General features: G+C 38.3%; 1 protein-coding gene across 1 annotated transcript in view; it reads right to left on the minus strand.

Annotated features, from left to right (window-relative positions):
* The window catches only part of waplb (WAPL cohesin release factor b), a 266,382-nt gene that overhangs the window by 126,429 nt on the left and 114,772 nt on the right, over positions 1-25,181 (minus strand). Inside the window, exon 6 of the mRNA XM_051922842.1 lies at positions 23,650-23,745. Within this exon, the coding sequence (XP_051778802.1) occupies positions 23,650-23,745 (96 nt within the window). The remainder of the gene's footprint in view (positions 1-23,649; positions 23,746-25,181) is intronic.

Genomic DNA, 25,181 nt, shown 5'->3' on the forward strand with positions numbered 1-25,181 from the left:
ACTCAACTGTTAGCCCCAAATTGTGTGGCATTAATAGGATGCTACAGTGTTCTGTACAGTTTGAGTAAGCTAATCACATATGCAACATATTCTAATAATACACTTAAGTCTTCTAAATAAGACTCACATTTATCATGCACAAATGCACTGTAGCAAAGTAATGTTTTAATAAACAGTCTACCTAAGCACAGTGAAGTAGTCTTTGTAATGCACTTGCTAGCTTTAATTAAATGCAGACTAGCGTTTTCACCCTTTTTGATTGACATTTAAAAAAAAGTAAATATTTACAACTATTACATACACATGCTCAAAATGCTTCAGAACAAAGCACTTAAATGCTATCTTTTTATGTCTACTTAAATGACCACTATATCTGTAAGTGAGTCAATGCCAAAAAAGGTAGTGCAGAAATGCAAAAAATTTTACCAATTTAAATTTAAATTGTACAAATCAAATCGGCTCAATAGAATCTTTACCACAAATTGTACTTAACATCTACATTACAAATGGAAATTTACAAATCTAAATTATTAACTCAGTCATACATTTAAAAAGAAAAAAATACTAAAGTTGTCGGCTGACATCTTAAAAGTCAAAAAAAGCCTAAATATAATACATGAAGAAATACAAGTATTCAAGTGTCATGTAAAATAATCAGGTAAACTAACTTTCAGTTACGTCAACTGATTTTGTCTACCAGCTTTGCACACCAAATTACTTGTACCTTTTCCATGATGTTATGGCTATTTCAAATATCTGTTTATGACAGAAGTTCATAAATTTTAAATTGCCAGACTCATGAAGGTTTTCAAGTAAATATTTTGAATGGATCAATCAAGACAACTCTTCATTTTACCCTGGAGCCACCATCAGTGTTGATTTGGCTCAGTATATGGGTTTATGGTCCTTGTAACATTTCTTGTACTGTGCAGTATTCATTTAAAATTTAAGTCCGCCATGTGGTGAAAAGCATTTATACAGCAAGCTCCTTACCAGACAAATATTTCTCAGTGATCAGAAAGTTTGCCCTATAGAGACTACTTCAGGGTATGGGATTGATTTGGCTACTTTTACTCCACACCATGCAGATCCAGGCCTGGGCAGAGTCGACTCCTATTTTAGACAATGATGACGAGACAAGCAGGAGCCAGCAAAGCCAGTGATGATATGGCAATAATGAGAGACTTGATCTTGTGTCATTTAAACTTGTGGTTACATAACCTTAAAATGTGTCTTGCTTTCAATGCACACAAGTTAAAGATGTGGAAAGACAACTAAGACATTCCTTAAAAAAACACAGGGGCAGGACGACTGGGATCAACTATAATCCACACTAGCATCAGCAACATTTGACATTAACAGTCAGAACTCATAAAGACAATCTTCACGCATCTCAGTCACGCAACTATGAAGAAGACCCTGGCTGGAAAATCATTGTATAAAGTTCACTTCCCCTGCTGCATAGATTGAATGAAACCTACAGTCGATTCCAGGCCCTAAACACCTGAATTAGTGTCTTGCGCGATAGATAAAACATTCACTTCACTGACAACAGAAATCTCTTTTAGGAAAGACCACTTTCTGCAGACACAATGGCCTGCATTCAAATGGGTTCGACACACGGGTCCTCTCCAACAACATCTCAAAGGTAATTTAATCTTTCTTGAAGATGGTTTTAGTCCTAAATAGTTTGTAATGTATCATAACTTGTCAAAACCATGGAGATTCTTCTAGTATATATATATATATATATATATATATATATATACTAGTCATTTAGCCCGTTACAATAACGAGCGCTAGAACAGTAGTGCATAAACATTAGTAGGAACAGTCTATATTAAATGGCAAGGGACTTTGACCTCCTTTTTGTTGGTTGTATTTTTGTTTCTTTCAGCCTCTCTTTTGTTGGTTTACTTGCTGAGCTGACCGTTCTTCGTGGGCTGCCGCCATGTATTGTGTGTCTTTAATTTTCTGTGACAGTAATACTGTCTTCTTGTACGTCCGTAATATACCTTTAATTTTCTCTGGCGGTAATATAGGCGTGCACGTCGGTAATATGCCTTTAATCTCCTCTGACAGTAATACTGGCTTGTATGTAGCTGTAGTATGAATCACTGTATTGTGTACCTTTAATTTCCTCTCGCAGTAATACTGGTTTGTATTTCCGTAAAACGCTTGTAACTTTCTCCGAAAGTGCATGCGCACTTCACCAGAAGACACAGACACCTGGACGAACAAAGGGATTTTATTAAAGAGGATATATATATATATATATACTAGGGGGCTCCGCCCCCTGCTCGCTTCGCTCGCCAACCCCTGGTGTTGGGAATGACAAAGAGCATGATGTATGAATGAGATATAGAATAGTGTGAAGGTGTAGATGATGCAAATAGAAAGCAAACAATAAAGTGTGTGGCACAGTGTAAAGGTTTATTGGAAAATTTCTTTGTACACGCCGTTTAAGTGTAAAAGGTAATTCCAGCTCAGAACTTGTAAGGTCAATGAAGATGGTTATTGTTGTGATCAGAGTCAAGTTTGTCAGAGCTTAGAAAGAGTTGTGTCTCTCCAGGAAGTAATGGAATGACTTGGGTATTTATGTTTTACACATTAATATTTTTTGGACATAATATAGTGCGTTGTGTTAAAAGGGGCATTTGGTCTAATGAGATTGCTGTTCCAAATCTGTCTGTAACTAAGTCGTCGCAGATAAAGGCTTGAGGAATTGTAATAATATGTGGGTGAAGTCCATCTGTATTGGTGAGTGTACCATCTCTCAGTTGTAATAAGCAATTGTTATGATCTGGTTCTGGACATCGCATCTTTTTTACTAACTGTATCTTTTGAAAGCAATGTCAATTGTCTGCGTATTTTAAGGTGCACTGAACAATAGCTGAGTGCATGGCATCTGGAAGAACAGTTAAGCACTGTCTAAAATCTCCTCCTCATAAAAGTACCTTTCCTCCAAATCGAATATTATTATTCATAAACGTTTGTAGAAGTTTATGAATGGTGTTGAGTAAGTGACTTCATGCCATTGTACATTCATCAATAAACAACATTTTTTCAAGACGGATGTCACGTGCAGTGCCACCGTTAATGTTCATAGTGGATACCGATTTGTAGGATCTAATGCAGTTAATAAAGATTTCACTTTCAGGTACATCGCTAGTTAGAAGGTTCTGTAGATATTCAGTATATGAATGTAAAGGAGGCAGTCTAATTTGACCCTTTTGACAACAACGTGTAAATGTATTACTTGTATTGCCAGTTGTTTCTTCAGGGAAGTGAACTGAATGACAATGATTGCAAATGACATTCATTAATCCGAATGAATTTTCCCGGTGTACGTTTTGCTTGTGCCGTTTGAGAGGCGCGTTGTTGCATGTGTAGTATTTGGGACGTGTTGTTTTGGAGCTGTAATCGATTTGCCTGTGCTGTGTGAGAAGCCCGTTGTAGCCTTCGCTGCCGTTAACATGTTTTGCTTGTGGTGTTTGAGTGCCGCGTTGTTGCATGTCCATTATTTGTGACGCGCTATTTTTGATTTTTAATTGATTCGCCTCCGCTTTGCGCAAAGTCCGTTTCACTCTATGTCGTGCATTGTTTGTATCGTGCCTTGTCCGTTTTTGTATGTCGGTCAGTTGAGCTTTCTGCTTTTGGAGTCTTGCTTGCTTGTTTTCTGGCCGGTCATATGCGCGTTGCTTTGCTCCCTTTTTTGTATGTCTGAGACGCGAGCTCTTTCTTTTGAAATCGTGCTTGTTTCGATGCAGCAGTTTGAGACGCGCGCTGTATGCGTCTACGTTCAATGTGTCTGTTCATTTGGGCACGTCTCTGTAACGGGGTTACTTGAGCTTTGCGTTTTTTGATCCGAGACATTTTTTCTCACGTATTTTCCGAAGCGCGTTGTATGCGCCGCCGTGTATTGTTTTTGTTTCATTCGTGTTCGTGTGTTTGGTCCCGTTATCCGATCCAAATCGTTTTGTACCCGTGACCGTGTATGCATGACTTGTTTGTTCCTCAGCGTGCGAAATATGTATTAAGTATTAAGGAAGATCGCACTCACTGTTAATATGGAGCCTTTTCTCCAGTTGAACGGTTAATAGTGCTTTATTTTAATGAGATCCACCTATGCTGCCTAGTGTGAAGGTTTTGAGATGACGTATGTTTAATATGGACGTTTCCTTTAAATATGTGGCTTTGGGTGTCACTTCTTATTGATTTGGGGGGGGGGGGGGATTGTTGTTGCGCGAGCGTCTTCTTTCTTTTTGTGTTCCTGTGTCTTGTTTGAATCCCCCTCTTTGTGTGTGTCCTGTCCCTTGCTTGTAGGGTCTGTGGGGCGGTTTTGTGTTCTTTTTTTTGTCTTCCATGGGCTTGTTGAATCCCCCTCTTGGTGTGTGTCCCGTCCCGTGCCTGTAGGGTGTGTGGTCGTGCCTTGCTGTTGTGCGCTCGTCTGTTCTTTTTTTTTGGTGTGTTTAGTTTCGTGTGCAATGTGTTTCGTGCTTTGCCCGCGTTTGACTACGTTTTTATGTGCCTTTTCCTTTTTTCGGTGCTTGTTGCGACTCATTTCTGTGACTCCTTTTTGTATGTGCTCACTCCTTTTTTCTGTGGTCTTGTCCGCCTCTCGCGGCCCCTCATCCGCCTTTGTCGCCCTCTTTTGTCCGCCTTTCTCCGACTCTCGCGGACTGTTTTTGTGCCTGCGCCTCTCGCGGACCCTCATCCGCCTGTCTCGCCCTCTTTTGTCCGCCTTTCTCGGCTCCTCAGCCGACTCTCGCGGACTCTTTTTGCGCCTGCGCAGTACGTCTTTTTGCAGCTACGGCCCATTGCCGGATGTGCCTGCGTCCATCATCTGGTTTAGCATTCTCGGTTAGTAATATGGATATATATATACAGTGGTGTGAAAAACTATTTGCCCCCTTCCTGATTTCTTATTCTTTTGCATGTTTGTCACACAAAATGTTTCTGATCATCAAACACATTTAACCATTAGTCAAATATAACACAAGTAAACACAAAATGCAGTTTGTAAATGGTGGTTTTTATTATTTAGGGAGAAAAAAAATCCAAACCTACAAGACCCTGTGTGAAAAAGTAATTGCCCCCTTGTTAAAAAATAACCTAACTGTGGTGTATCACACCTGAGTTCAATTTCCGTAGCCACCCCCAGGCCTGATTACTGCCACACCTGTTTCAATCAAGAAATCACTTAAATAGGAGCTGCCTGACACAGAGAAGTAGACCAAAAGCACCTCAAAAGCTAGACATCATGCCAAGATCCAAAGAAATTCAGGAACAAATGAGAACAGAAGTAATTGAGATCTATCAGTCTGGTAAAGGTTATAAAGCCATTTCTAAAGCTTTGGGACTCCAGCGAACCACAGTGAGAGCCATTATCCACAAATGGCAAAAACATGGAACAGTGGTGAACCTTCCCAGGAGTGGCCGGCCGACCAAAATTACCCCAAGAGCGCAGAGACGACTCATCCGAGAGGTCACAAAAGACCCCAGGACAACGTCTAAAGAACTGCAGGCCTCACTTGCCTCAATTAAGGTCAGTGTTCACGACTCCACCATAAGAAAGAGACTGGGCAAAAACGGCCTGCATGGCAGATGTCCAAGACGCAAACCACTGTTAAGCAAAAAGAACATTAGGGCTCGTCTCAATTTTGCTAAGAAACATCTCAATGATTCCCAAGACATTTGGGAAAATACCTTGTGGACTGATGAGACAAAAGTTGAACTTTTTGGAAGGCAAATGTCCTGTTACATCTGGCTTAAAAGGAACACAGCATTTCAGAAAAAGAACATCATACCAACAGTAAAATATGGTGGTGGTAGTGTGATGGTCTGGGGTTGTTTTGCTGCTTCAGGACCTGGAAGGCTTGCTGTGATAGATGGAACCATGAATTCTACTGTCTACCAAAAAATCCTGAAGGAGAATGTCCGGCCATCTGTTCGTCAACTCAAGCTGAAGCGATCTTGGGTGCTGCAACAGGACAATGACCCAAAACACACCAGCAAATCCACCTCTGAATGGCTGAAGAAAAACAAAATGAAGACTTTGGAGTGGCCTAGTCAAAGTCCTGACCTGAATCCAATTGAGATGCTATGGCATGACCTTAAAAAGGCGGTTCATGCTAGAAAACCCTCAAATAAAGCTGAATTACAACAATTTTGCAAAGATGAGTGGGCCAAAATTCCTCCAGAGCGCTGTAAAAGACTCATTGCAAGTTATCGCAAACGCTTGATTGCAGTTATTGCTGCTAAGGGTGGCCCAACCAGTTATTAGGTTCAGGGGGCAATTACTTTTTCACACAGGGCCATGTAGGTTTGGATTTTTTTTTCTCCCTAAATAATAAAAACCACCATTTACAAACTGCATTTTGTGTTTACTTGTGTTATATTTGACTAATGGTTAAATGTGTTTGATGATCAGAAACATTTTGTGTGACAAACATGCAAAAGAATAAGAAATCAGGAAGGGGGCAAATAGTTTTTCACACCACTGTATATATATATATATATATATATATATATATATATATATACACACACATACACACATACAGTGCATGCAGAAAGTATTCACAGCGTATCACTTTTTCCACATTTTCTTATGTTACAGCCTTATTCCAAAATGGATTACATTCATTTTTTTCCTCAGAATTCTACACACAACACCCCATAATGACAACGTGAAAAAAGTTTACTTGATATTTTTTGGAAATTTATTAAAAATAAAAAAATTGAGAAAGCACATGTACATAAGTATTCACAGCCTTTGCCATGAAGCTCAAAATTGAGCTCAGGTGCATCCTGTTTCCCCTGATCATCCTTGAGATGTTTCTGCAGCTTAATTGGAGTCCAGCTGTGGTAAATTCAGTTGATTGGACATGATTTGGAACGGCACACACCTGTCAATATGAGGTCCCACAGTTGAGAGTTCATGCCAGAACACAAACCAAGCATGAAGTCAAAGGAATTGTCTGTAGACCTCCGAAACAGGATTGTCTCGAGGCACAAATCTGGGGAAGGTTACAGAAAAATTTCTGCTGCTTTGAAGATCCCAATGAGCACAGTGGCCTCCATCATCTGTAAGTGGAAGAAGTTAGAAACCACCAGGACTCTTCCTAGATCTGTCTGGCCATCTAAACTGAGCGATCGGGGGAGAAGGGCCTAAGTCAGGAAGGTGACCACGAACCCGATGGTCACTCTGTCAGAGCTCCAGAGGTCCTCTGTGGAGAGAGAACCACCTTCCAGAAGGAAAACCATCTCTTCAGCAATCCACCAATCAGACCTGTATGGTAAAGTGGCCAGACGGAAGCCACTCCTTAGTAAAAGGCACCTGAAGGACTCTCAGACCATGAGAAAGAAAATTCTCTGGTATGATGAGACAAAGATTGAACTCTTTGGTGTGAATGCCAGGCGTCACGTTTGGAGGAAACCAGGCACCGCTCATCACCAGGCCAATACCATCCCCTACAGTGAAGCATGGTGGTGGCAGCATCATGCTGTGGTGATGTTTTTCAGCGGCAGGGATTGGGAGACTAGTCAGGATAAAGGGAAAGATGACTGCAGCAATGTACAGAGACATCCTGGATGAAAACCTGCTCCAGAGTGCTCTTGACCTTAGACTGGGGCGACGGTTCATCTTTCAGCAGGACAACGACCCTAAGCACACAGCCAAGATATCAAAGGAGTGGCTTCAGGACAACTCTGTGAATGTCCTTGAGTGGCCCAGCCAGAGCCCAGACTTGAATCTGATTGAACATCTCTGGAGAGATCTTAAAATGGCTGTGCACCGACGCTTCTCATCCAACCTGATGGAGCTTGAGAGGTGCTGCAAAGAAGGAATGGGAGAAACTGGCCAAGGATAGGTGTACCAAACTTGTGGCATCATATTCAAAAAGACTTGAGGCTGTAATTGCTGCCAAAGGTGCATCGACAAAGTATTGAGCAAAAGCTATGAATACTTATGTACAGTGGGTACCCAATTGAGCATCTCTGGAGAGACCTAAAAATGGCTGTCCACCAACGTTTACCATCCAACCTGACAGAACTGGAGAGGATCTGCAAGGAGGAATGGCAGAGGATCCCCAAATCCAGGTGTGAAAAACTTGTTGCATCTTTCCCAAGAAGACTCATGGCTGTATTACCTGAAAAGAGTGCTTCTACTAAATACTGAGCAAAGGGTCTGAATACTTAGGACCATGTGATATTTCAGTTTTTCTTTTTTAATAAATCTGCAACAATTTCAAAAATTCTTTTTTTTGCCTGTCAATATGGGGTGCTGTGTGTACATTAATGAGGAAAAAAATTAATTTAAATGATTTTAGCAAATGGCTGCAATATAACAAAGAGTGAAAAATTGAAGGGGGTCTGAATACTTTCCGTACATGTGATTTCTCAGTTTTTTAATTTTTAACAAATTTGCAAAAACCTCAAGTAAACTTTTTTCACTTTGTCATTATGGGGTGTTCTGAGGAAAAAAATGAATTTAATCCATTTTGGAATAAGGCTGTAACATAACAAAATGTGGAAAAAGTGATGCGCTATGAATAATTTCCGGATGCACTGTATATAGACGCACACATACATACATATATATACACACACACACACTAGAGGTGGGCGGTATGACCAAAATTCTATATCACGGTATTTTTCTAAATTCTGCTGGCTTCACGGTATTAGACGGTATTTTTTCCCCATGCATGAGTGGATGTTAACCACATTTTCCACTGCAATTACTGCAGTAGACTGGCTAAGAATAACCTATTCGACTGTTATGAGAATTGTACATCATAAAAAAAGACATTTTAATGTGCACACAAGTATTAATCCAGGTTTGCATGGCCCCATAAAGTGATAGTTTTCAAGGGGGTGGCACTAAAGAGAAGGAATCACATTGCATGACAGATGCAGTCAAACTATAGAACCTTTTAATTGAACAAAATTTTGCAAAAGCTTAAACTATGATTTTGACAACATATTTTCAACCATCCAAAGAGGCATTCAGACTTAGTAAAATATCCAGAGGTGTTTGTCAAAAGTTGGATTGCACTGAACATGTCTTAGAAAAGGAATAAATAGTAAATATTTTTTGTAAACCAACTACACTTTCTGTTAATGTTAACAATCTCTGTCCACCGACACGTTAAAGTGACTTTTTAAACAATTTTACCATCATTAAACTGCATAATATTTAAACTAATAAATAATAACAATAAAATACATAATAGTATTACTGATAGTTGCACCATTACTTCAAGGCTTCAAACCCAGGTGCATTACACAGTATTCACCAAATTAACATAAAATAAAACAAGTGCAACTTGGATTAATATGCACCTGCATTACCTGCATTAATATGGACCTTGCTTCAAGCTAAGCTATATACATTAATAATAAAACTGCAACTTGCATTTATAATGCTGTTTGTGGTATAGCCCTATGGAAGCGCATTAGGGCCACTGTGAAGAAAAAAAAATATGGACACGGAAGAAAAAAACAAACTATATGTCGAGAATAAACTCGACATGTTGACTTTATTCTTGACATTTCCACTTTAATGTTGACGCTTATGTCAAGATTAAAGTCGACATTTCCACTTTATTCTCATAGTTTATTTTATAATTAAAGTAGAATGTTGTAAACTAAACTTCATCCTAAAATCAATGTTTAATTTACTAGATTTTCTCAAACCCCCTCATAAGTTAATGCAGCACATCAAATACTTTGTGTTAAGTGTTCCCCGACCCAGTCGTTAATCACTATGCTTCTTAAACTGACTTCCTATGCACTAAGAGGAGGCAGCAATCACCGCACAGAATCCATTCATTTCATGGTATTCCTGCTCTCTAAAAATTTAGAATGCTAAGATAAATACTTGATATCATTTTCATGATGAAATGCATTAAAGCAGGTATTAAACAAGCACGGTAGTCAGGCAGTAGTGCTGCTCCCTGGCAGTAAGGGGTCCCCAGGTGTAAGTTCAGTGTAGAGACCTTTATGGCAGGTGTGACGAGGCTCCAAAAACTGGATGTATGAATAGCTATCGCACAGGTTTAACTTAAATATTGAGTAAATGTTGGGTTTGTGATCTGGTGGTCGGAGACACGAACACAGAATTCAATGCATGTTCTTCTTTCTTTATTGCACACGTGCTGTCTCTGACGTACCAAAACCCCAGTTCCTATCCGTCCTTTTTCTTTCTCCACATAACCAATCACCACACGATAAACGTCTTTGTGAAATTAAAACTAGTTATTAACTTAGCCGAAGGAGTGTTCAGAACTTTAAAAATATACATGTTTAATTATGCCATCCATTCAGAGTTGCGCCCATCTCTGAACGAGTCGCCAGCACATTGCAGAATGAATTCAAGCAAAACATACACTAGCAAGTACAAAAACAAGTACAACTTGGCTTGCAGTTTTATCCAGTAGTATAGAAACAGTATTTACACATATGACCTTTTAAAACTAAAGTATCTCCAGGCGACGGACGTGACTCATTTTTTCGGCAAAAGTTCTTCTGTTGTTCATGTTCAACTTTATCGTCGGCTTCAGTTTCGGAATGCTCTGTCCATTTTTCACATTTCACAGAACTTTAATTTATTTGCGCATTTATCTATTTATTTATTTCATTTTGTCCGAAATAGTCCTCCATATACCTATGCTACCGTCCATTATTTGGTGGTGTAGCAGTGAAAAAGGTCCCCACTTGAACAGTTTCCCGCTGTGCCACGTTCCGAACGTCGTTTAGGCAATTTAAACCGGTGTTGCGGTATAAGAAAAATCCATATCATAAAAAAAATAAAAAACGCTTTTCGGTATGAACTGGTATACAGCCCAGCACTAACACACACATACATATATACACAAACACACACACATATATTTATATTATATATATATATACACACACACACACACAAGCAAAATACCCACGCTTTACAGCGGCGAAGTACTGCTTTAAAATTTTTATTAAGAAGAAAAGTAAACCTTAAACTGAGGGAAAATATACCAATAATTATTTGTTAAGGATCTCTTTGTATACCACGTTGTCAGTTCGGCCCTCTAGTTGTAATATGACCAAGCTGTGCGCTGAGCTTACTCTTGAGCATGCAACATATAGTTGGCCATGTGAAAAGCAATCTTGCCTCAAATCAATGCCAACCTTTTGTAGGGTCTGTCCCTGAGACTTATTGTCATTGCGAAGCAGAGCCTTACTGGAAATTGGAGGCGTTTGAATTGAAATGGATTTCATCGATAACTTCGCATCCAGCTTTTGAGAGTTTAAACATTCATAAACATCAAAGTGTCCACTACTCAAATCTTCTCACCTGTGAATCTAAGATGTTTAAGAGGCATTGGATGCTGTCCAAAGGTGTAAAATATTTGGCCATTTTGGTACACTTAAAAGCGACAACCGAACAATTCAGCGGCAGCCATCAACTCACATGCAGAACCATAGGTGAAGGGCTTAAGCATTTCACTCTTATAGTGCTCCTGTGTAGTATAATTATCTCCTGTACCGTCATCAGTCCACACCTTGAACCTGTCCCAGTCATTCAATACATAAGACACAATGTTCCTCCGGATATCAAGAGTGAGACTGATATGGCCGTGCAATATGTAAAATAGAGAATGGAAAAGGCAGTCGCCACCTCCGGGCATGGAAACCACTCGGTAAGTGACAGTTATTTGATCGATGGTGATCACCTCGATAGACATGTTAATGGGGGTACGGTTGGAATGATAAAGGAAATGGGTACCTGAACAATGTAAACTAAGTCTAAAATACCTACACAATAACTATAATTGTAATAAACAAACAATAAAACAGCGGAGAAGCCGTGGATTAAATAAAAAGGCTGCAGTTATCAGCAGGGAGATGTGAATACCGTGGCGAAGCAAGGAAGGGAATGAAGAGACCGGAGCGACGGACGGCCTTATATAGGCAGGCAGCCAACTACGTGGGAGGCGTGGGGATGGGGGACCCAACGCCGCCTCACACGGCGACCCAACGCCGCCTCACACGGCGACCGAGCTGCAGGCTATGGATGAATATATGTACGTAAGTCCGATTCAGTTAGCGTTGGGAACCTGCGTACCAAATTTCTTGAAGATGGGCCCATAACTAACAAAGACCGTTGGAAAGTTCAATATGGTGGCCGACAGTGGTGTCATACAACCGAAATAATTATGTACATCGGTTTCGGTTAGCACAGGGAAGCCGCCTACCAAATTTCGTGAAGATGGGGCCATAAATAAAGTTTAACATGGCGGAGTGCTTAAAAACTTATATAACTTAAATATATTTACATACAGTTTGTACGGTCTGGAACGGATTAATTGTATTTACATACAATCCTACGGGGGAAATTGCTTCGGTTCACGACCAGACTTTTGGAACGAATTATGGTCATGAACCGAGGTTCCACTGTATGTATGTGTGTATGTATATATATATATATATATATATATATATATATATATATATATATATATATATATATATATATATATATATATATATATATATATACACACACATATACACATATATATACTGTATATACACATACATATATGTACATATACTCATACATATACTAGGGCTGGGCAGTATGACCAAAATTCTATATCACTGTATTTTTCAAAATACCGGTTTCACGGTATTCAACAGTGTTTTTTTCCCCCATGCATGAGTGGATGCAATTACTGCAGTAGACTGGCTAAGAATAACCTATTCCACTGTCATGAGAATTGTACATTGTACAACATTTTAATCTGGACACAAGTATTAATACAGGTTTGCCTGGCCCCATAAAATGATAGTTTTCAAGGGGGTGGCACTAATGAAGAGAAGGAAACACATTACATTACATTTGCAGTCAAAATATAGAACCATTTTATTGAACAAATGTTGCAAACAACTTAAACTATAATTTTGACAACATATTTTCAACCATCCAAAGAGGCATTTAGACTTAGTAAAATACCCAGAGGTGCTTGTCAAAAGTTGTATTGCACTGAACATGTCTTAGAAAAGGAATAATGAGTAAATATTTTTTATAAACCAACTACACTTTCTGTTAATGTTATCAATCTCTGTCCACTGACACGTTAGCAATATGGACTGTAATGGCGTTGGTTATCTCGATCCACCGCTTGCTTTTTTTGTCGTAGGCAGTCCTCTAGGAAATGCGTCTACAAGTAATGTCTAACTTGAGTCCTCTAGCTTTTTCAGCTTTAGCCGAGGATGTGGAGGGTGCCAATCTTAGTTCCATATTTTCATGGTACTCCAAAACATGTTTGCGGCTAAGGTGCTGCAGCAAATTGCTCGTGTTGCCACCTCCAGCGACAACTTTAGCTCTACAGCATTTGCAGTAAATAGTTGTCTGGTCCACATCCGACCTTTTAACACTAGAATTACCAGAGCCTACGAAAAAACTCGTAGATCCGGCCCACCTTAAATCGCTTCTTAAAACCTCTCTCACCTCTCCGCCAGCGTCTTTTGTCATCTAAATGTACTGATAAAGACAAGCTGCCAGCAGCCGGCTATTCCATCCCCACAACGACTTAGAACATAAACAAGCTTTTCCCAGCTAATGCCTTGATTGATTATCTGGGAGTGAAGTGGAGTTTTAGAGTAGAAATAAGATTGTTATTTGGAACACACGCATTTCATATGTGTTGCATTTCTACAGTAATCTGTGTAAACACATTGTTAAAACAGAAACGGTTTACAATATTCTAGTAGCAAATGACAAAATGTAGGCATAAACTATATAATGTATGAAGCCTGAAGTCCAAATATCAAAGAAACACTTTCACAAAAGGTACAAAAAAAAGCCACCGCCAAAAAAACCCGTCTTAGTGTGAGACATTGACATGACTTAACTATCACTGCTTCCGTGGCGTAACAGTATCAGTCGCTGACTGGGAATCAGAAGGTCCTGAGTTCGATCCTGCACAACTCAACACAAATCAAGTGCATGTGTGTACTGTATAATATTAACAAAAAGAGCAGCTTACTACTGAAAACGGCAAATATACGAGTGAGTGGAGATCGAACCAGGACTCTTGATTACACTTGGTTTGCGTCTGTACTTGCGCTGTTACTTAGAGAGTCAGATCGGGGGAGGGATGATGTTAGAGCGGGTGAGCTCATTCAGTGCTGCAGAAACAACGCGCATGTTGATTTTTTTTTCTTTCAGTACATGTGCCTTCCCTGTTTGTTTGTATATCTCTGCCTGTCTGTCTCTGTATTACGTAGTGCTCCGTCTGTCTGTGTGTTATGGATCTTGAAAAAAATAAGTTATAAGGACAGTTGTTCATGTTAATTGCAGTCTCAATTGTTAAAAAAAATATTTTAAAAGGAGCATCCCACATGAAAATAACGATCTCATTAACTGACAGTGCATACCAATTTCCAAATTTTATGTCCGTTTGAGGTTAAAAAGAAAAAAAAGAAGTAACACTTTATCCCCAGCGGGGAATTGAACTCATGTTTGTGAGGCAGAGAAAAGCTACTCGCTCTGAGAGGCAAATTTTAGCGCGCTACGCCACGGAAGCTGTTATATGGTGTGTGAAGCTTTTGTGGAAGTGTTTATTTGATCTTAGGAACTCGGGCTTTACACATTCTATAGTTTATGCCTACATTTTGTAACATTTATTACTAAAATATGAAAAAGTTTCTGTTTTAGCAATGTATTTACACAGATTACTATAGAAACGGAACACGCATGAAATGCATGTATTCCAAATGGCGATCTATTATTTCTATTCTAAAACTCCAGCAGTTCAGTTACTCCCAGGTAATCAAACAAGGCATGAGCTGGGAAAACTTAGTGAACGTTCTGCGACGGTGGGGGATGGAATAGCCGGCTGCTTGCTGCTCCTCTTAATCGGCACATTTAGAAGACAAGAGAGAGGTGAGAACAGTTTTAAGGTGGGCCGGATCTACGAGTTTTTTCGTAGACTCTGGTAATTCTAGTGTTAAAACCAAATTCTTCAGACAGACGTGGCTCCTTTTTTCGGCAAAACTTCTTGTGTGTCATCATGTTCAACTTTATCGTCTGTTACAGCTTCAGTTTCAGAATGTTCTCTGTCAATTTTCACTGCTCAATACCTCCACTAACACATGTACTCCATTGAATGCGTGTTTAGCGGTGTAGCAGTGAAAAATGTTCCCCCCTTAAACAGTTTCCCACTGCACCACGTTCAGAACGTTGTTTATGCTATTTAAACCTGTATTGCGGTATAAGAAAAATCCATAACAAAAATAAAATACGGTTTTCGGTATTAACCAGTATACCTCCCAGAACTAACATATACATACACACACACACACACATATACACATTATATATATATATATATATATATATATATATATATATATATATATATATATATATATATATATATATATATACACACACACAGTTAGGTCCATAAATATTTGGACAGAGACAACTTTTTTCTAAGTTTGGTTCTGTACATTACCACAATGAATTTTAAATGAAACAACTCAGATGCAGTTGAAGTGCAGACTTTCAGCTTTAATTTAATGGGGTGAACAAAACGATTGCATAAAAATGTGAGGCAACTAAAGCATTTTTTTTTTAAACACAATCCCTTCATTTCAGGGGCTCAAAAGTAATTGGACAAATTAAATAACTGGAAATAAAATGTTCATTTCTAATACTTGGTTGAAAACCCTTTGCTGGCAATGACAGCCTGAAGTATTGAACTCATGGACATCACCAGATGCTGGGTTTCCTCCTTTTTAATGCTCTGCCAGGCCTTTACTGCAGCGGCTTTCAGTTGCTGTTTGTTTGTGGGCCTTTCTGTCGAAGTTTAGTCTTCAACAAGTGAAATGCATGCTCAATTGGGTTAAGATCAGGTGACTGACTTGGCCATTCAAGAATTTTCCACTTCTTTGCTTAACTCCTGGGTTGCTTTGGCTGTATGTTTTGGGTCATTGTCCATCTGTATCATGAAATGCTGCCCAATCAATTTGACTGCATTTAGCTGGATTTGAGCAGATAGTATGTCTCTGAACACCTCAGAATTCATTCGGCTGCTTCTGTCCTGTGTCACATCATCAATAAACACTAGTGTCCCAGTGCCACTGGCAGCCATGCATGCCCAAGCCATCACACTGCCTCCACTGTGTTTTACAGATGATGTGGTATGCTTTGGATAATGAGCTGTTCCACGCCTTCTCCATACTTTTTTCTTGCCATCATTCTGGTAGAGGTTGATCTTGGTTTCATCTGTCCAAAGAATGTTTTTCCAGAACTGTGCTGACTTTTTTAGATGTTCTTTAGCAAAGTCCAATCTATTCTTGAGGCTTATGAGTGGCTTGCACCTTGCAGTGCACCCTCTGTATTTACTTTCATGCAGTCTTCTCTTTATGGTAGACTTGGATATCGATACGCCTACCCCCTGGAGAGTGGTGTTCTCTTGGTTAGCTGTTGTGAAGGGGTTTCTCTTCACCATGGAAATGATTCTGCCATCATCCACCACTGTTGACTTCCATAGACGTCCAGGTCTTTTTGCGTTGCTGAGTTCACCAGTGCTTGCTTTCTTTCTCAGGATGTACCAAACTGTAGATTTTGCCACTTGTAATATTGTAGCAATTTCTCAGATGGGTTTTTTCTGTTTTTGCAGCTTAAGGATGGCTTCTTTCACCTGCATGGAGAGCTCCTTTGACCGCATGTTGTCTGTTCACAGCAAAATCTTCCACATGCAAGCACCACACCTCAAATCAACTCCAGGCCTTTTATCTGCTTAATTGATAATGACATAACGACGGACTTGCCCACACCTGCCCATGAAATAGCCTTTGAGTCAATTGTCCAATTACTTTTGAGCTCCTGAAATGAAGGGATTGTGTTAAAAAAAATGCTTTAGTTGCCTCACATTTTTATGCAATCATTTTTTTCACCCCACTGAATTAAAGCTGAAAGTCTGCACTTCAACTGTATCTGAGTTATTTCATTTAAAATTCACTGTGGTAATGTACAGAACCAAAATTAGAAAAAAATTGTCTGTCCAAATATTTATGGACCTAACTGTATATACACACATACATACACACATACATATATCTATACATATAAAAACAAATCTTCAAGAAATTAGACTCGATTATAACCTCATTTACTAGGAATTAGAAAAGTTCACGCATTCAAAAGGCAACTCTGTAAAGAATCAAAAGGTGGCATGGCACTAAAACTGGGCAGCAAATTAGCTATAAAGACCTGAAAATTGAAACAAATTCATGACTATACACAAGCCTGGACTGAAACAGACATAAAATCCTGCTGTACCTCTTTATATGCCGATTTGTGTCCCAGTATGTACAAATTTTCATCAATATACCAATAATCCGATTATCCATCACTCAGAATATGGAACCAATGTAGGATGCACTTCAAGGCAGATAAGCTTTTATCTGGTGCACCTCTACATGACAATCACCTTTTTCAGCCATCTGAGATCTACACAGTATTTAATCTTTGGTAAACATACAGGATTAAAAAACTTAGGAGGGTTGCATATAGACGTTTTTCCATCTTATTAACAATTACGCTTCAAATGTAACTTCCAGGCAACACAATTTATCCACTACTTTCAAATAAGAAATTTTACTAAAAGGAACCTACCCAATTTTCTACACATCCCACCAACTTCTATTCCAGAAGAAATACTCCTCAGTCTTAAAGACTCGGAGGGCATTTCAACAATATACAGAAACATCTTAAAGTTTCTTGCTTTCAAAGATCTTAGGGTAAAGAATCTTTCAGAAAAGTAGTGGAAGGCAGCCATGCAAAAAAAACCACAATAGCTCCATATGTGCAAAGTACTCAATCATTCAACTTAAAATCTTTCAATATCATTTATCTTGTTAAAAATTGTCCAAAGAGTATCCAGGACAAGACCCAAACTGCGAAAATTACAATTTAGATCCAGCTTCACTGGGCCATGTTTTGTAAGTGCACCAAAGTAACATCATTTTGGACAAAAATCTTTGAATGCCCGTCAAATAGCCTGGGTGTCACAATCACTCCAATGGGCTTAAAGTGGAGAAGGACAAATTTACTGTAATTGCCTATACCACACTACTAGCACGTAGACTTATCTTGCGTAACTGGAAAAATCCCAGCCTACATTTTATAAGTCAGTTGGTAACTGATGTTCTACACTATTTGAAATTGGAAAAAAACACATGCTAACTTAAAGAATTTGTTTAAAACGTTTTTAAAATATGGTAAGATCTAAATAATAAAATTTTAGAATAAGCATTTATATCTGAGAAAAGGACATTCTCTCTTCTATGTTTGTAAATTTTTACCCATGCTGTCAGTTCTCTTTCTTCTAGAAAAAGCAGTATTCTGCAGTTAAACGATTACTTGAACAAAGATGATATCCTTGATAAATTTCAGTCAGGTCCTAGAACAAATCACAGTACACAAAGAGAACTGGTTAAAGCAGTAAATGGCTTGCGGGGTAATGTGGACACAAGCCATGTCTGATCTCATTCTACTAGACCGGAGTACAGCATTTGAAACCATAGAACAAAGCATTCATACAAATCGTGTTAGACAATGGGTAGGTATCTCAGGTAGGGTCTTAGACTGGTTTCAGTCTTTAATAGGTAGAAAATTTTTTCTTAGCTGTGGTATTTGTAATTTGCAGGTCCTTAATGTTGAATATGGTGTACAACTAGGATCTATATTGGCCAACCTGCATTTTTGTTTAATATAAATATTTTGTAGAAGAATAATTTTAGGGTAACAGAGCATTCATCTTAAAGAAATAGCATAAAGGGTTAATAAATGTTGGAAATCAGATAGAGGTCAAATGAACAACAACATGTACTGAAAGATTACTAAGAGATAACTAAGAAGTCAGCAGATGTCCTGTAAACAACCAGAATGGACAGTTGTTATATGCACAGAAAGAACGGTGGTGGCTCAACCCAAGGGAATAAAGAAGAACCATAATACAACACAATAGACCTTTATTTCATATAAGTTATTTGGATGTAAACCAACCAGAGTAGAATGTATGCATTGATTGACACTGTATGTAAATTCAACAGTTTAAGAAATTAACCTCTATTCTTTGTTACTATGATCATTCTGACTATGATATAATGGACTGCTTTTGAAGAATGCTCCCTCTAAGGCATTTTGCTGAGGAGTAATTAACAGATACCATCAACAGCTTTTCTCCTGGCTGATTTCTGAATTGTCCTACTAGATGATGTTTCTTTCTTTAATTAGATGTTAAATTTCAACCATAGCTTCCATTAAATCAAAACACAAAGTATCAAAGCTATGCAGATGACACACAACTCTGCTTATCTATAGTACTTAACACTAGAATTACCAGAGCCTACGAAAAAACTCGTAGATCCGGCACACCTTAAATCCCATCGCACCTCTCCGTCAGTCTTTTGTCCTGTAAATGTGCCGATAAAGACAAGCAGCCTGCTATGCGATCCCCCCACCGCCACAGAACGGGCACAAAGTTCTCCCAGCTCATGCCTTGATTATCTGGGAGTGAAGTGCTGGAATTTTAGAGTGGAAATAATAGATCATTATTTGGAACAAATGCATTTCATGTGTGTTCCGTTTCTACAATAATCTGTGTAAACACATTGTTAAAACAAACGTTTTTCATATTTTAGTAGTAAATGACAAAATGTTGGCATAAACTATATAATGTGTGAAGCCTGAAGTCCAAAGATTAAATAAACACTTTCACAAAAGGTTCAAGGATAAGACAACAGCTTCTGTGGCGTAGCAGTAAGATTTGCTAACTTGTAATCAAGAGTCCCTGGTTCGATCCCAACTGACTTGTATATTTGCAGTTTTCAGTAGTGAGCTGCTCTTATTGTTAGTATTATACAATAAACACATACATTTGGTTTGCGTCTGTAATAGACGATGTACATTTATAGTACTTGTAAAAGTTACTGGATTTTTTTTTCACTCTCAGTCACGATACATACTACTGCCCTTCGGATCTGATGCTGTTAGTTTTTATTTGAAACTGGGAATAACTGTAGATGTGAGTGGTGTTATGAGGCAATGGAACGGGACATTCTCTGATCTGGAGGGATAAAGGCTGACGCAAACGCTGGTAAATCTGCCTTATTCCTATCTCACTGTCACTTGATTTTTTTTTGTTCCTGCTAACGCTGAATTAGTATGCACGTTATGGTCTATGATGTCAAAGCCGCACTGACAAAAAAAAAAAACTGAGACATAGGTATCTATGATATTTGGAATTATACGTTTTATGACCTGTACAGTACATTTCGGAAAACATTGTGGTACGGATGCAACATTATTCATATTATTCATATTCATTCACATAACATCTTGTGGTTGTAATCAGTGAACACATTTACAGTTTTAACATTACCATGGTTAACCATGTCCTTTAGAATCGACCTTAAAATACAACTAATGGTATATTTTGGAGTGCCTGTACCACAACATTCCAAGTAGTAAACTTAGGTCTTCTGATAACTCTTTATTATTCTAAGAGCTAAGCATAAAAGTAGTTGTTACACACCAAAAATCTGAAATATGTTACCAATATGAATGCCACACTTACACAGAGGAAGGATCCCTAAAGTTTTTTTTAAAAACTCCTCTAAAGTGCACTTCTTTAATTTGCCTTTTTTACAGTTACTGTGGTGGTGTTTAGCAGTCATTATTTAAAACACTCTCACAGATCCCCATCTCCTTGTCCCACTCCATCCCATACCTATGGCTGCAGAAGTTGAAGCTGGTGATGACACAAGAGAGGAAGCAAAAATGAAAAAAAATGTTGGCAGCTATTTAAAAAAAAGATTAATGGCAAGACTCTGCACACTACCACTGAAAAAGACATCAAGAGATACTTGAGGCGGATAGTGATATAAATCCACTTGAGTGGTGGAAAACATTAAGTACAGTAATCCCTCCTCCATCGCGGGGGTTGCGTTCCAGAGCCACCCGCAAGTAGAAACCATATGTTTATATGGTTATTTTTATATTGTCATGCTTAGGTCACAGATTTGCGCAGAAACACATGAGGTTGTAGAGAGACAGGAACGTTATTCAAACACTGCAAACAAACATTTGTCTCTTTTTCAAAAGTTTAAACTGTGCTCAATGACAAGACAGAGATGACAGTTCAGTCTCACAATTAAAAGAATGCAAACATATCTTCCTCTTCAAAGGAGCAAAAAAATCAATAGGGCTGTTTGGCTTGTAAGTATGCAAAGCACCACGGCACAAAGCTGTTGAAGGCGGCAGCTCACACCCCCTCCGTCAGGAGCAGAGAGAGAGTGAGAGTGAGAGAGAGAGACAGATAAAAAAATCAATACGTGCCCTTTGAGCTTTTAAGTATGCGAAGCACCGTGCAGCATAGTTAAAAGCTGCACACAGAAGGTAGCAACGTGAAGATAATCTTTCAGCATTTTCAGACGAGCGTCCGTATCGTCTAGGTGTGCGAACAGCCCCCCTGCTCACACCCCCTACGTCAGGATCACAGATAGTCAGCGCAAGAGAGAGAGAAAGAAAAGTAAGTTGGGTAGCTTCTCAGCCATCTGCCAATAGCGTCCCTTGTATGAAATCAACTGGGCAAACCAACTGAGGAAGCATGTACCAGAAATTAAAAGACCCATTGTCCTCAGAAACCCGCGAAGCAGTGAAAAATCTGCGATATATATTTAAATATGCTTACATATAAAATCCGCGATGGAGTGAAGCCGCGAAAGGCGAAGCGCGATATAGCGAGGGATTACTGTATATTTTCCAAAATAGGGTAAACTTGCAAAAACGTACTTGTGCATCCCCAACCCTGATTAAAGCAGCCCTTCTGAGAGGACTATCAGCAGCGGAGGAAAAGTTGTAATGGAAATATGCTGTTCTTAAGCCAGATGCTGTAGACAGACTGGTGTTTCAGTCACACATCTTGAAGTTTCATCAGTAGAATTACACAGTGTTTTGTTTTTTCTGGTATCTTTGTGGAATATTGGATAGAATTTGAAGGTAATAATTTAAAAATGTTACAGGTTTGTGTTTGTGCAATATACTGTATGACAAAACCTGTCTACAAATGCTATAGTTTTTTTCAGTGCAGTATTTGATAGAACTTTGGATTTTTACACTTTAGCACAATATGTTAGATTTCTGTTTCTTGCTTGTATGCTGCGCAATTCACCTTATAGCTGAGCAGTTTGTGTTTATCTAGACTGTAATGTTCAGGCACTGTAGTTCACTTATGATTAGTATTTTATTCCCTTCGGATTCATTTGTTGTTTACATTAAGGGTATCTGTTTAAAATGCTCTCAGTATAACAGTTCTGTTGGTATTAGTGCAATTTCTTGTGTAAATCCTATAGGCCACTTTGAAATGGGTTGAGATAGCGAGATAGATGTGAAAAGCACTGATAGAGAGATAGATGAGAGAGATAGAGATATGAAAAGCACTTTAAATAGAGAGATAGATATAAAGATACTTTATTAATCCCCAAGGGGAAATTCACATACTCCAGCAGCAGCATACTGATAAAAAACAATATTAAATTAAAGAGTGATAAAAATGCAGGTTTAAGAGACAGTAACTTTGTATAATGTTAACGTTTACTCCCCCGGGTGGAATTGAAGAGTCGCATAGTGTGGGGGAGGAATGATCTCCTCATTCTGTGTCAGCGGAACAGGACAGTGACAGCAGCCTGTCGCTGAAGCTGCTCCTGTGTCTGGAGAGGATACTGTTCAGTGGATTCTCCATGATTGACAGGAGCCTGCTCAGTGCCTGTCGCTCTGCCACAGATGTAAAACTGCCCAGCTCTGTGGCTATAATAGAGCCTGCTTGATCTCAGTAATACTTGACTGGTGATTTTAATGTTTGCGTGTTATGTTACTTAAATAAAAAAAAAAAAAAGACATGTGTTCCTTAATTGTTGTTTCCATTAATTTCATCAGTAAGCTACAATTAATATCCCATTAACAAGACCATGCATTATGTATGGACACATACAAAACTGACTGTCTTAAAAAACTGTCTTCATGATCACTCCAGTTTTATAATAAAACAGTCTGGAAATGTTTGTATCATTTGTAGTTCAACTTTTAAACAGTGAATACTTCAAGAAAGCAGTATGTCTAATGATCCAGTGTATAATATAACCATTTGACAAACAGTGGCATTTACATGAGCTGTAAATAAAAAATTATTAAGTCAGTACGATCTTTTTTCTAAAAGTTGCAATTAAAATTACTTCCCCTAAGTTTCCCTGAATTAGGTAACCCAGAGCTGGATAATCATCTGAAAGACAGATCCACATTTAAAGAAGTATACATAACACAGTCATATATACTGAGAAAATACCAATCAATATGTTTGCATAACTTTGATCACCATGGAAAAAATTAAGATTAATTTTCTGTGCAGAACAATATGCATAAAGTAAAGTTTATCTTTAACATTTAAATTAAGGTAAAAGATAATAAGCACAGGTACAAAAGTCTGAGATTAGCAAATTGCTTATCTCTATACAACAAATAAAACATGCTGCTGAATCTTTAAAGCAAATTAATGAAAGGAAGATTTAATGATTACTCACTGGTGCCGTCTGTGACCTGGAAAGTGGAGGAGGTGGAAGATCCTCTGACTCGGGTCGATTCCAGTGCCTTGCATTGTATACAGCTTTAGTGGGAGACTAGAGAAAACCATAAACCTCTTAATTAATGGCTTATGCATGCTTAAAAAAATTACTTAAGCAAACACGTTTAAATTTATAATAAAGAATATGATCGGTATCATCTAAAATGCAGAAAAACCATATACATAGTATCATTTAATATAACTACCACTGTTACATAGTTTTAAAATAGCAAAACAATGATACAATAAACATATATACAAACTGTCTTATTTAAAGGACTTGATCAAAGCCACCCAATAAACAGCTCCATTTAATATTGGGAAACAAATATTCAAGATTACAGGATTCTTTTGGTACTTGCAACAAATGTTTTTTTCAGAAAGAGAAGTGAAGGATGACTGGGAGACTAGAGAGAACCATAAACCTCTTAATTAATGGCTTATGCATGCTTAAAAAAATTACTTAAGCAAACACGTTTAAATTTTAATAAAGAATATAATCGGTATCATCTAAAATGCAGAAAAACCATACACATACATAGTACCATTTAATATAACTACCACTGTTACACTCAATATTGGGAAACAAATATTCAAGATTACAGGATTCTTTTGGTACTTGCAGATGTTTTTTCCAGAAAGAGAAGTGAAGGATGACCAATAATGAACCCAAAACTTCTACTGCATAGGATAATTTATTACTTCAATGGCTTCACTTGCATATAGCAGAAGAGCTGAAAACTAAATTTACATCACACATCTAATCAAATGCTTTATTATGCCAGCAACCAGTGTGAAACTGCCTACATGATTATCAGAAAAATATAAAATCAGATAGACAATTACAATTTCAGACTAAACACAGTAAGATTAATAAGGTGGTTTGCTTCAAGTCTAGATGAAAACTAGCAATATAAAAAGATTTCAGGTGGATGGAAAGCAAATTTCTGAGACTCCAGTAGTAGAAGAAGCTGTAAGAAGCAGTGGACAAAGGGTTGCTGGTTCCCATCATGATGGGAAAACCCAGAAAAAAACTGAAGGACATGATCAGAAAAGCAGCTTTCAAGTAGATGAAAGAGGCTTTTCATGAAATGTTAGCAAGAGGGCCCCTATCTGGATTTGACTGAGAAGAACTAGCAGAAATAAAAGGAGCATCTACATCAGTGACCAAAATGACAGCCTTCATAACTATGTAGTTTTTTCAGTGTCCTGGAATTTAGACTCGGTATGACAAACTTTAGACTCAGAAGGAACAATCTGTTATAGGCAGTACTGTATACAAAATGCAGTTTTAGGGACAACTGGCTAGTACTGCGTTGTCTGCTTGCCATTATGGCATAATTTAACAGAAGTGTAAAGATGACTTCATATTGTTGTAAATTTGCCTGAGCAAAGAATTCCTTTTTGTGACACACTTTAATCTAGTATTAACGTAAACAAAGTGTTTGTTGGAGAAAAAATTAACATGGCCAAAAAACAAAGAATGAGGAA

The sequence above is a fragment of the Erpetoichthys calabaricus genome, chromosome 2 (genome assembly GCF_900747795.2).
Source record: "Erpetoichthys calabaricus chromosome 2, fErpCal1.3, whole genome shotgun sequence".
Classification (NCBI taxonomy): domain Eukaryota; kingdom Metazoa; phylum Chordata; class Cladistia; order Polypteriformes; family Polypteridae; genus Erpetoichthys; species Erpetoichthys calabaricus.